Source organism: Lygodium microphyllum, chromosome 2 (assembly GCF_053477565.2).
Source record: "Lygodium microphyllum isolate KBCC chromosome 2, Lygodium_microphyllum_v1.1.10, whole genome shotgun sequence".
Classification (NCBI taxonomy): domain Eukaryota; kingdom Viridiplantae; phylum Streptophyta; class Polypodiopsida; order Schizaeales; family Lygodiaceae; genus Lygodium; species Lygodium microphyllum.
Genome location: NC_141136.1, coordinates 127,474,850 through 127,487,790, shown reverse-complemented (window position 1 = coordinate 127,487,790; position 12,941 = coordinate 127,474,850). Strand labels below are relative to the sequence as shown.

The window sequence follows — 12,941 nt, the reverse complement described above, 5'->3', positions numbered from 1 at the left end:
TGATGGGACTTTACCAAGAATTTGCAAGTCTATCAGCTTCCAGAATCAACACTATCAAGATGGAGCTACTTCCCTTAACCTATAATGAGGCCCATCCATGGTTGTTACAGTACGGCTTCAGGTTAGTCAAATGTGGGGAAATCACAAGGTATCTTGGGTGTCCAATAGGTGTAGGTATTTCTTCCAAATAGTGCTTTTGATGGTTCAAGGGCAATATCCAGAATAAGTTCGAGAAATGGAAAAAATTTCAGTTGTCATTAATTGGGAAGCTAGTGGTAGCCAAGGTGGTTCTATCCTCATTAACAGTTTTTATGGCCTCCATGATCCCTTTTCATCAGACTTCTTGGGAACAATTAGACTGAATGGTGAGAGATTTCTTGTGGAAGTTAGACTCAGCCAAGGGTTATGTGCAGATACCATGGGCCATTGTTGCTGCAGATAGATCAAAGGGGGGTTATGGGCTGGACTCCTTTTATCCTAAAGCACAACGATTGGCACTCTCGACACTCAAAAGAATTGATACTTATAAACTCTAGGTAGGTCTTCTCAAGGAATGGATTAGAATAGCTAAAGTTGATGGCAAAGAATGGCATGAAGTATCCTGACATGATATGCTAGGTGGAAATTTGAAGATCAAAATCCCCTAGTCTAGAATGGCACAAGATCTGGTATAGCTATGGGACTGTCTCCTGGGTGAAATGAAACTCCTCCCCGATCCCCAAATGAAAGAGGATAGTTCGTTGTTGGTTTGCATTTGGCTCTCCCCATTCTCCTATGATCCTCCCTTCACACCCTATCACGAGTAGCCCAGACTGGCAAGGAAGATGGCCCTTAAAGGACTAAAGTCATGGGCAGATGTTTGGGACTCATTCTCTGCCACGTGGAAGGACCTGGTTACCGTTAGGCACCAATTTAGACTAAGTGAAACTGAAATTCATTGGTGAATGAGGCTGAAGTCACGCCTCAAGCCAACTTATCCACGTTGAGCACTCCATAGCGCACCCATCTCCTCAAATCACTGGTCACTGAGGCAGGCACAAGAGCTTGGCTTGCCAAGAAGTCTAAACAAATTCATGGCCCATCTGCCCATGTAATCATGCAAACTTGGGTTGTTTGGAAAAAATAGTTCCCTCACACCCGAATGTCCACTTGGAGGATACGGCTAAGATGAACATGAAAGCTACCAAATGAAACCAACTAAACACCCTCTTGCGGAGACTGCTACTCAATAAGCTACCGGTCTAGAATAAATTTTTAAAAAACCCCCCTTACTACATCTGGTGTAAACAAGAGGAAGAGAGTACCACCCACCTCTTTTGGGACTGTCCTACTATCACACCAATATGGAGAGCCATTAGGAAATGGCTAAGAGAGGCCAATATAAAGGGTGCTATCACTATGAAGCTTGCCCTTTTCGGGGAGTTTGGGCAACTTGACAAGACGTCACTGTTGCTCTTGGACACCATAAAAGCAATCACACTCAAGCACATATGGTGTTTGAGGAATAGAGCCATCCTCAGATTAGGAAAGGGGACTACTCCTGCTAAAGAGATACCCGCCCTAAAAGATCAGATCATAGTCTATCTGAAGCATATGAGGAGCACCCATTGGGTCTTCCGTCTATTTTGTAAAAAGCTAGTAGCATTGGCCTAATGCCTCGATGCATATCCTTTATATGATGTAACTATTATCCATCAATGGATTTTTTTTCCCTCACATTTTAAAAAGAAAACTCAGTTTATGTCTTCTCTTATATGCATGGAATTAAACCGCTTATCATTTGACCTATACCTTCTCGGGGTTTGAGGTGGAGGCATGTGAGGGACGGCGAACCAAGGACGAATCTTGCCTACCTAGAGCTGGCAACTTAGATGGTGCTGTAGGTGGTAGTTTTGATATGGTTTTTGGGGGTGCTACCCATGTAGGATTTTTCTCATCCCGGAATGTGATAACTATTCCTTGAGGTGTTTATAATATATACTAATATGGATCTTTACTTGCCAGGCTTATGACAAGGCTACAAAGATCAAGGCTATCAAATCCCTCCATAATTTGAGGATTATTTCAAATTATTGAGGATTATATCTCTCCCTCGATGCAAATGCAAATAGTTGTATATGAATGGTGGTGCAATGAGGGGAATTGTGCTAAGCATATACCACATCCTTGGCCTACCATGTGTGCCTAAGTGGATGATGTAATCCCATGTCAAGCATGGTCTCATGATATTATCGCTTGCTTCGGACATGGTGATATTGTAGCTTGCTTTGGATATGGTGATTTGGGTTGCCTTTATGTCATGTATGTCATATCATAGCACGATCACAATTTTCTATTCTATGTGTTCTACTTTCCTTTCTTAGTTCTAATACATCCAATGGCATTTGTATTTGTTAAGTGATTATCTTCTATAATGAAAGTATCGTATGCATGTCTTGTTTCTTTAATTTGTTGTATATGGTTTCCATTGATGATAATCTTTATGATATTGCATTCTCCATAACCAATGATGTATGAGCGAGTGTTTGTTTCGGATAATCAATGATTGTGACAAGCAATGATATTGTCTTGCCACTAAAATCCTTTCCAACATGTGTAAAACTACAAGGGAGACTACAAGGAAGTGGCATTATTATCTAGGTACCTACATGTATAACTGAGTTTAAGGATACATTTATGAATCCACTATGAAACATGCCATTATTATCTCTATACCTACATGTATAATGCAGTCTAAGGATACATTTATAACTGTCACACCTATATGTAGCCCTTTATCCACCATAAATCACACAAAAACCATAGAATGAATACCACATGTATTCATGCATGCATGCCCTCTTGAAATGCTACATTGTTCCAAATAATATTCATACAACATCACATACACACATCTTTGGATTGACACATTTACAAGTGCTTACATGTGACCTAGAAGCAACTGGTTGAACTGACAACTCCTATCATCAAATGAGGCTCACAAATATATATGCATCCATATGACCCTATTTAGTCTCATGTGACATGAATACAAAACCACTTGAATTGCTTTGTGAATGGATGCATATATGCATGTTTGTGCCAATGAGAAAGAGAACCATATATTAGTCTTATACTTGTCTTTTAGATTAATTGTGTGTGAAAAACTAGGTCATTCAGTGAGGATCGAGTGTTACAAAAAGTAGTAGTAGTAGAGGTGGAGATACATAGAAATTCTCAATAGGAGGGTATAAGAAAAGAGTACTGATGGTGTCATACAATTGCAAAGAATGTTGCATGTGCATGTCAAGAAAATTAAGTTGAAAATTTAGGCTTATAGGCTTATAACACTTAGAAGAAGGTGGTGGTGATGTCAAGTATTAGCTAGATATAAGGACCAACATGATATTTGGTTAAGTACATACACTCTTGCCATGGCTGGAGATTGTTGTAAGATAAGAGAGGGGGAGTTAAGCAAGGCATGGAGATTGTTGTAAAATTAGAACATAAGGTCCCTCAAATGCAAAAAAATTTAAATAGAGCATGGGGGCTTGGAATGTTGAAAAGAAGACCAATATCATAATTAAGAGATAACTATGGTAAATCTATATTTGAGTGCATCCATGTTAGCAAAGGGTAGTAAAATGAGTTTATAATTTATATCTATGAATGGATTTTGGAGCATGGACTTCTTTGATATCCCCTCTTACAAACATCTTTATCCATTGAGTTTTGTGATATTCCCTCTTACAAACATCTTTATCCATTGAATTATGTGATATCCCCTTTTAAAAATTACTCCCACCTTGTCGATGTTTTCTGGTAGTCTTCTTGACTCACATCATTTGATGCATTTGGGTATTTCCAAAAAATTCTCAATATCAGTAGTCTCAAATATAAACATCAGGAGAAATTATCCAAAGAAAAAGGCAACAGATGATAACCTTGACTATTTGAAACAATGAGATATCCCAACCTAGCTAAACCTCTTGATGAAATTATGATTAAGGTGGTTTGCAAAGTGGTAAATAATTGGTCACAAGCTTAGCTAAACCAACTTAGCTAGTGAAGGTGTAACCTCACAAGCTTCACAATGATGTCAACCATGTGAAGCATTGTTAGTGCTTCATCATGTGTACATGCATGTACAAACAACCACTACCTAGCAAAACAATAGTGCATTGAGAATCTATGTGGAAAAGATATGGATGTGCATGCATACCAACCAAGGCTAGGAAGCTGAGAAATGATTGGTACCACAGTTAGGTGCATTTACAACTATGGCGTTGATAACTTATGTGAAAAGGATTTGCATGCAATGTTTGTAGACCTGAGGCTAAAAATCTTCATAAGACTGGTACTGGTCGTATTTCAACCATGGAATCATATGGCGATGTCCTTCAAACAACTACCTTGGAGAAAGGTTTGGGATAGTGCCACTCATCAACACACTTCCATCTATGTCTGATGATATGTAAGGATTGTTCACACGTGATGCATTCGCCTTGGGGGGAGTACTATGAGTGTCTCTTGAATATATCTCAAATGAGGTCATGGACTCTGGTATCGGTGTTTGATGCCATATGGCTTCCAGCTGCCTCACTACTTCAGCCACAGATGGACGAGAGTCTGTATCATCCTTGCAGCAAGAAATTGCTAGTCTCACTAGAGGCTCTAGACATTCGGATGGATATAAGCCCATCCGTGGGTCTACAATGGACAGCATCATGCCAGCCTCATATGCAAGGTTGACCTGCATGACTCCACATCCATTAGAGTTTTCCTAGCTTGAAATCCTTTTAAAAAGAACAGTTTATTTTTGAGACAGAAAACTACTAGAGATTGTTAAATCCTTACCTCCCTAACAAGATTTTTCCCATGTGAAATGGGATGCATGCCTGTTACAAGCTCTAGCAAGACAACTCCAAAACTATAAACATCACTTTTGTCGGTGAGTTTGTGGGTCAAGAAGTACTCTGGATCCACGTAGCCCTGCAAGAAATTTCGGCAGTTATTTAGCAAGCAATAGTGTGATTCACACTCCAAAGATAACTATGATCACTTTAGAATGCATGCATCCTTGACGTGAAGTTAGTCCCTACATTTGTGCTCTGCTAGAACCATAGCATCTAGAGAAAGATATGATCAACCATATGAAGCTTCCACTCACCGGAGTGCCTTTCACTACAGTTGAAATTGGACCACCTGCTACACCTTCTAGCTCAGGAACAGGAGCAAGCTTTGAAAGCCCAAAGTCTGCGACCTTAGCTCTCCTCTTCTCATCAAGTAAAATGTTACTAGCTTTGATGTCACGGTGATATATGGGTGGACTTGCTTCTGTGTGAAGATATAAAATGCCTCTAGCTGATCCCAAGGCTATTTGCATACGGGTTGGAAAATCTAGGGCCACCTTCGATTTTGCTGAAACAGTATAGCCCCTCAAATATCAATGAAGGAGAAGCTCTTCAACTGCTCTAGAATTGATATACAAATATGAATACAACTAGATTCTTGTGCTGGTTTTGAAGAAGATCATCATGAAAATTTTTACTCACAATTAAGATGCTCTCGTAAGGTACCGTTTTCCATGAACTCATACACCAGCATCTGCAACAAAGCCCAAGATAAGTTCTCCTTACTAGTTTAGAAAGCAGACACTTCTTGAACTATAAGAAATGTAGAAACCTTGCGATGCATACCTGTTCACCTTGATCATCACAAAATCCTAATAGGGAGACGAGGTTGCGATGATGAACACGTGAAAGTAACTCTAGCTCCGTATAGAATTCTTTTGCACCCTGTAATGATCCCTCTTGTGCACGCTTTACTGCAGCTACTACCCCATCAGCCAAAATAGCCTTGTAGACTTTTCCATATCCACCTTTCCCAATCTGCATGGAATCATCAAAATTGTTGGTGGCCTTTGACATTTCTTCATATGTAAAATCTTTCACACCGGCTACTTTAATCCGTCGATAGTGTTTCTCTACAAAGAACCACAAAATGCTATGTTAGTACTTGGTCTTTGATTATGGAATCCTTGAATGCACCAAATATCTTAGAACTTAAAAATCATTCAAATTAAGGATGTTAACCATAGCCCTGATAATAATTCTCACAGTAGAACATTTGGTTTCCATATTACTAGACAAGTAATCTAAAAACCCAATCAGTAGCCAATCAGTAAAGATGCTCCATTTGTAGTGTGCGGCAATCAAAAGAAAAAATGTTCAATATTACAATGTTTCATAGTATGAGGGTCCATGCATCAATAGAAGGGGGGTGGAATCATACTTTCTCTGGAGGGACTGCGGCGTTGAATAACGAAGAACATCGTAGCACCGACCACTATGGCTGTAAACACAGCTACAACAATCACGACACCTGCAATAGCACCTCCACTCAAGCTCTTTCTAGGTGGAGCAAAGGATTCTGCACAATCAATAAGATTGTAAGCCCAAATGAGAAAACAGAGAGCAGAAAACAACATTGGAAAGACAAAACTCCTTGAGTGAGGACTTGCAGGTCAATAGGTGAAAGCTTACCATTGTAAGGAAACCCTATGTCGAAGGACATCACATCGTAAGGACCAAATGTACTATTGTCAGGAATGTTCCAAGTTGTGAAGGTATTGTAAAGGTGTTGGACCTCTGTGTTATTGAAAATATTTGTACTCGGGAATAGCATGATTGACATCCACATACGTGGACCAGGTTCCCAATTATACTGGGACACATTTACTTGATATGATGAGAAGTTCAGACTTGATGATAGGTAATCTCGGAACATATCCTCGTAGGGCTCAAAGATAACAAAACCAGGACTCTTCAATCGATATCCTACTTCGAGAGGATAGGCGCATTGGCAAAAACCTTGCTGAGTTAGTAATCCATAATCCAGATACTGATTGCGAGTTGCATCACATGTTGATTCTTGACATGAAGCAGATAATTCAGGAGCACTTTCATCATCGAGAAGCTCTGAATTGCTTCCATTAAACACTGTGCAGACGTTTGGTGGTACTAAAGATGTATTGCTACACACTGGATTTCCAAACAACCTGACAACAATTCTTTCCCAGTATCAATTACCTCCCCCATTTTTCCACTTCTACTACTCACAATTGGCATTGAAAGAGGCCTAAAAAACCTTACAAGATCTTACTTCACCTGAATCTAACATTCTCTACAGAATCCAATGCGCCAGCGACGAACGTAGTAAGATTGTTGTTCTGAAAGTCCCTACAGAATCATAGAGGTGAGGCATAAGCATCATTTTTTGTTTGGTAAAGAGCAATTGTAATCACAACAAAATTACAAGATTACAAGAGTCACAAAAAGCTAAAGTCGCAAGGACATGTGCAAATGTGACTCCCACATGTGAGATGCACATTAATTATTTCATTAGTGTGAGACCCACTCCCTAAAATATCAATTGGTGTGAAAGACAAATGTTGTATGGTAAGTTATGTTTGATAGATACTTGGTGATACCCAATGTCAAATTCCATCCTAGACCAATTTATTGGCCCACTAATGTCAGTGTTGACATTAGAGATTCTGTATTAAGTAATTAATCGAATAATGTTGGTCTTAATATGCATCCTTGAGTCTTAATATGACAATTATGTATCAATTAATTAATCAATTAATGTTGACATTAGAGATTATGTATTAATTAATCGATTATGTATCCTTGAGTCTTAATATGACAATTATGACAGCACCAATAGCTTTGAAAGGGGGGTAAAAGCCCAACGTAACTTGCAAGCCCACCTCTTCTGTCTCAAGTATATATAATCACATAAACAAAGTAAAGCCCATACCAAAGTGCTAACTATTGTTTTAGGCGAGCTTCATATATGAAGGCACCCTTTCCATGCCATGATATGCCCTTTAGCATGTTCTACAAGCTTTAATTCATTCCTCTTGTTTTGAGTCCAGATTGTTTTGAGAGCATACTTAATTTACTACCAGTGGAGCATTAGCATGTTTTGTGAATGTGTAGTTTGAAACATAGTCCATGAACATATGTACAAAATAAAGAAAACCAAGGTGCCGGGGAGATTTCTTACAGAACAAATATTGACTCTGAATTCGGAAAGGCATCATGTTGGATATCATTCACTGTAATGTTTCCATCTAATGAGTTGTCCTGCAAGATTCTGTAGCAAGGCAGCATACAAGGAATATTCAGTCTGCCATTGTTAGAACAACAATACAAACTAAAGCACCAATGCACACTCCCATGCATAAGAAATGATCATTCAAGGTAGACAAAGTGAGCCATCTTCTAGAACACTTACAGAAACTCCAGTTTTGGCACTTCCAAAAAGTCCATTGGCAGTGGCCCATCCAGCTGATTGTAAGATAAGTCACTAAATAAGACATGAAGGTGGTTAGACTTGACACTACAAAATCAGCCCAGTATCATAAGACTTTGGACACCTACATAGTTGTAAGAATTGTAGAAAGAGGCCCAAATGGAAGCTTCCCACTCAGCTGGTTGTGACTAAGATCTCTACATTAACAGATAAGAACAAGAACCAGAGATGTGTATCGTCAGAAGATTAAAGAACCCAGCATTCAGTCAAGTTATGCCCAAGAAGCTCATGTATACTCACAATGCTTGACATGGTATACTCACAAGTATCCCAAAGAAGTTAGATGTGTAAGATCCGGTATTTGTCCAGTCAAGTTACAATTCCTCAGGCTCCTGCTAATTAGCATGGACCATTGAGATTCTTTAACCCATAAGAGATATTCAGAACAAGAGGAAAATGTCTAACTGATTTTTTGCAGTTTCCAACTTTTCCAATAGCCATCTTATCATCCCCATTAGCATTGAAAAGTGTTATTGATCTTGTATAGCACACTATGCTCATCCTTAAACAAAAACGTGCATGATGAGCTTGTGCTATTAAGACTTGAACATGTGTCATTCTTTTATATTCTTCATATGGAATGCCTAACAACAATTGCATCATTAATGTGAATGGATACAGGAGGCTTGATTGTATATGGAACCAGACAGAGGAAAAAGGTGTAACAGACAGTTGGAGTTTGTACCTACATTTTTTTAAGGTTCACCATGTGGGAGTAGTTTGACGGTATTGAACCAGTAAAATGATTATTGTCAAGTTGTCTGTCACACCATGAAGCATCAAAACATTGACATTAAGAAGCTTTAATATAAAAGAACCAAAAGTGGTCAAGGTGTTTGCGAAATTCTGAACTCAAGAGGTGCCCTTACAAAATGAGTAAGGTAGATATATTTGCCAACTCAACTGGCAGCTCTCCAGTTAGATCATTGCTATCAAGTAGACTGAATATACCAGAAAAACAATGTCAAGGCTGACACTAAAATGGCACCACCATAGTCATTTAAAATGAGTTGTTCATAAATGGTTTCAAACCATGTCATTGATGAGGGGATAGTGGAACATTACAGATGCACTAAGCTCTCCAGATTTCCTAGCTCTTTCGGAATGCTACCATTCAACGAGTTATTGTTCATGTGGCTGCAGAAACAGAAGCAGTGCAAAGATTCAGAGGTATATGGCTACACAGTTGACTCCCATGCCTTCATTCTTCAGCAAAGGACATTGACCATACAGAGTTCCACATACTTACAAATGCTTTGCCTTATTCAGATTCTGGAAACTTGCAGGCACTGGACCTGATATATTGTTCTCATCGATTTGTATTCGATTCAAATTTGCAAGGTTGCCCAACTCTGGAGGAAGAATTCCAGTCAATTTGTTGCCATTGAGTAACCTAAAGAAAAGTAAGTGTCAAAATGGCAGATATGGCCTGAATTTTCCCTGTAGCAGTACTCGAAGACCAAAGCACGATGAAGTAGGTTAGAGTATACTCACAGGAGATAAAGCTCCCTCAGGTTTCCAATCTCTGGGGGTATGGACCCCGTGATGTTGTTCCACATGACGTCCCTTCAGAATGAATATAAATCATAAAGCGTCTCAGTCAAGTAACCTGCATGACACTGTTGTCTTGATTTTCAATGGTCACCCAGAACATTATTCCATGCTCTAGATGCATGCCTACAGGCTATGACATCCATGTGCTGCGTATAAGTATGTCCTTATAGGTTCACAGACATCAATGCTCATGTGAGCAGGAGGCAGAAATATGCGACACAGATATCATAGTACAGGCATGTAAGCTTACAAGTTACAACTGGATAAATTGATTGAATGGTGTGAAAGCTTACAAGATCGTCAGGTGAGTGAAGTTGCCGAAATCTGGGGCCAGAATTCCTGTGAAATTCATATTAAGGAGGCGCCTGTGTTTGCGAAGCGCAGTATCCAATAAATCAAAGCAGGATTGTGCGCAAAATAATAAATAAGTGTAACAGACCATATTTCCAGACAGAGAGAGAGAGAGCACTTACAGCTCCTTCACATGTTGTGTCCCCGTCACGTTCACACAATAGACCCCTGTCCACCCAGTACTCCCACATGGATCGTCTCCATTCCAGTTGCTTAGTCTTCCGAAAACATCACCAATCTGCCTTCGTACTGCTCGTAGAGCGGCAACTGCGGACACACACGGTGAATGAACAGAGGAACAACGTGTCAGCATCACCTGTAATATCCAAATATTGCTTTATGGTGACCACACTCCATGACTACAGTACGACGATACCTTCAACTTGATCAGTGACAGCATCTGTCGTGTGTGGGGATATGGTGATGAAGGAAAGGACTAGGGCCAGTATCTGAGAGCCCAATTTCAGCTGTCGCCCTCCGATCGAATGCTTGCCTTTCAATGGAACCATTGGATACTAGTAAGCAAATCGGTGCACATATGATTCTAATTTGCAGAGACTATTATAGGTGAATGAGCATCACCTATAATATCCAAATATTGCTATGGTGACCACACTCCATGACTACACGACGATTGCTCTCTCTAGCTGCTTGAAGGGAGCTGATTCGGCAGGGATTACAACAGATTGTTGCAGAGATGATTCTAATCTGCAGAGACTGTGTCCGACCGGCTCTAGCTCTAAGGGATCTTTCCTAATCTGTGTGTATAGACTATAGCTTACTCTCACAACAAATCGTTGCATAGATTATTCTGCAGAGACAATGTCTGCCTCCAGCTTTTGAGGGACTATTCTATCCTGCATGGTTCATATATTTGACTCTGGCTTGATTATAAGGGTTGTTGCAGAGATAATTCTAGCCTGCAGAGGCAAGTTCTGACTCTAGCTTTATTGCAAGGATTGTTGCAGGGATAATTCTAACCAACAAGCAGAGAATACCAGCCAGTTCTCTCAAACTGATGAGATAAATGTGGCTATAAATGATCTGTAAAGCAACAGAAATCTGTATCTGACACATTTTGTGATCAAGCTTTGGATGTGGCTATAAATGCTGCTGAAGACCAACATTAAAAGCTGGGTCCACTGATCTTACCAGTCTACGTAAACTGATTCTTTCGGCTTCATGCAGAAAAACCACAGAAAATGGGTTGGTAAAATCAAAACCAGAGCAGATTTGAGTGAGCCAACCTCCTCAAAAACCACGACCCTTTGTTAGAAAACTACCCTTTCGTAAAGAGACTCCACCTTACTCACTCTTCACAAAACCATTAGCTATAAAATTGATAAATATGTATAAATTAGTTCAATTATAGTTTGAAGCAAAACTCCTTCCAAAATTTACAAAACCTTAAGCTTTACAAAACTTCTAGTTATGAATGGCAAATATATATAATTAGATCAAAATATCCCTTCAAAATTTGAGTTAAAGGTTTTTGTATCTACTCTCGCATAAAAGTTTTTGGTGAACACTCCTTTGCTCTTCCCAACTTCAAAGATCATTTTTTACTATTGATTATTATTACATGATTGTTAGTAGTGTCATATTTACCCTAGTAAGAGTAGATTCATGTCCTTTCATGACCTATAAATAAATGGTAAGGGGCCCATAACTCAATGTCTATCCTTATTGTTGATCATAAGCTCCCTTCCCCAACACAAACAACTATTCCAAGTGCGCTCCAACCTCTCTGGATAATACAATTATTCCCATTATTTCAAAAAAGTGGGCTCCCCCTTGGTCACATAGCATGGGTGGCAATTACTAGCAACCCTAGTTATGCCATTTTTATTGTAACTCATTGGTCACATCGCATGAGTGCCGATTGCCTAGCAACCTTAGTTATGCAATTTTTATTATAACTCATTGGGGCTAAAGAGGATTAAATGTTCCACAAATTATATGGCATTCACACTCATTCCTTGGTAGGTTTAACCATGTAAGTTTCTCAGGCTATTGTGTTTTTTTTTTTTTTTGGGTGAAAATTTATAAGGTTCTTTCGTTAGAAATTTGTAAGGTGAAAAGCAAGATCACTACGCATGGCAATTCCTTTTAGAGAATTGTTTTGCAAAAAATGTGCAATGAACAAAAATATAACTCCCTAAAATTTTTGACAAAAGGCAAAAAGAAAAAACCAAACTAAGCTATCATGATGGGAAAATATGATCCCTCGAAATTATTGACAAAAGGCACAAATGTAGCATTAGCTATCACAATATGGCTACTTTATAGTACGACATGTAGTATCAACTATATTGGTACCAACTTTCACATAACTAGTTAATAATGTGAGTTATCACCATTAGATTCACATTATACACATAATGCATCTTAATCATGAAAATGTATTAGCTCATGAGGTCATAAAAGGAATTTGAGCATCTTATTGTGTTACATTTGAAATCTATTAAATATTGAAATTATGTTGAAAAGCTCTAAAGTAGTCCCCACCATTTCGTGGGGTAGCAATGAAGGATATAAATTTGATCAATGCCATCATGAACCTCATAGCAAGCATTAATAAGAGCCCTTCCACACTTAAGTTCATGTACATAGTGGGGAGGGGGTTTGACAGAAAAGCACTATGCCCACACACAATTCAAGACTTATGTGGACAA

The 12,941-nt window shown here is 39.1% G+C and overlaps 1 protein-coding gene across 3 annotated transcripts; it reads right to left on the bottom strand.

The window, feature by feature from the left end:
* Positions 1 to 3,949: 3,949 nt before the first annotated feature.
* Positions 3,950 to 11,290, bottom strand: LOC148040301 (putative LRR receptor-like serine/threonine-protein kinase At1g06840). 3 transcript variants are annotated; one of them, XM_087698163.1, is made up of 20 exons: positions 10,643 to 11,290; positions 10,389 to 10,533; positions 10,209 to 10,280; positions 9,856 to 9,927; positions 9,611 to 9,754; positions 9,427 to 9,498; positions 9,231 to 9,302; positions 9,051 to 9,122; positions 8,625 to 8,693; positions 8,430 to 8,498; positions 8,284 to 8,355; positions 8,053 to 8,142; positions 7,149 to 7,220; positions 6,525 to 7,039; positions 6,274 to 6,411; positions 5,679 to 5,965; positions 5,535 to 5,586; positions 5,150 to 5,400; positions 4,837 to 4,971; positions 3,950 to 4,732 (listed from the first exon to the last, which is right to left on the bottom strand). In XM_087698163.1, the coding sequence occupies exons 1-20, from the start codon at positions 10,773 to 10,775 to the stop codon at positions 4,388 to 4,390; spliced, it is 2,877 nt and encodes a 958-aa protein (XP_087554289.1). In that variant the 5' UTR covers positions 10,776 to 11,290; the 3' UTR covers positions 3,950 to 4,387. The 3 variants fall into 3 exon arrangements, with proteins under 3 accessions (XP_087554289.1, XP_087554293.1, XP_087554296.1); XM_087698167.1 differs by lacking the exons at positions 10,389 to 10,533; positions 10,643 to 11,290 and having other exon boundaries at positions 9,856 to 9,980; XM_087698170.1 differs by lacking the exons at positions 9,856 to 9,927; positions 10,209 to 10,280; positions 10,389 to 10,533; positions 10,643 to 11,290 and having other exon boundaries at positions 3,952 to 4,732; positions 9,657 to 9,730.
* Between the last annotated feature and the right edge of the window lie 1,651 nt (positions 11,291 to 12,941).

Excerpts from the sequence above, each read along its gene's own strand:
- LOC148040301 (XM_087698163.1), bottom strand. The coding sequence starts at position 10,775 with ATGGTTCCATTGAAAGGCAAGCATTCGATCGGAGGGCGACAGCTGAAA. Across the intron at positions 9,123-9,230 it reads ATATCTACCTTACTCATTTT|ACAACTTGACAATAATCATT; the intron begins GTAAGGGCACCT and ends ATGGTGTGACAG. Across the intron at positions 8,694-9,050 it reads ATGGTGAACCTTAAAAAAAT|GAGCCTGAGGAATTGTAACT; the intron begins GTAGGTACAAAC and ends GCTAATTAGCAG.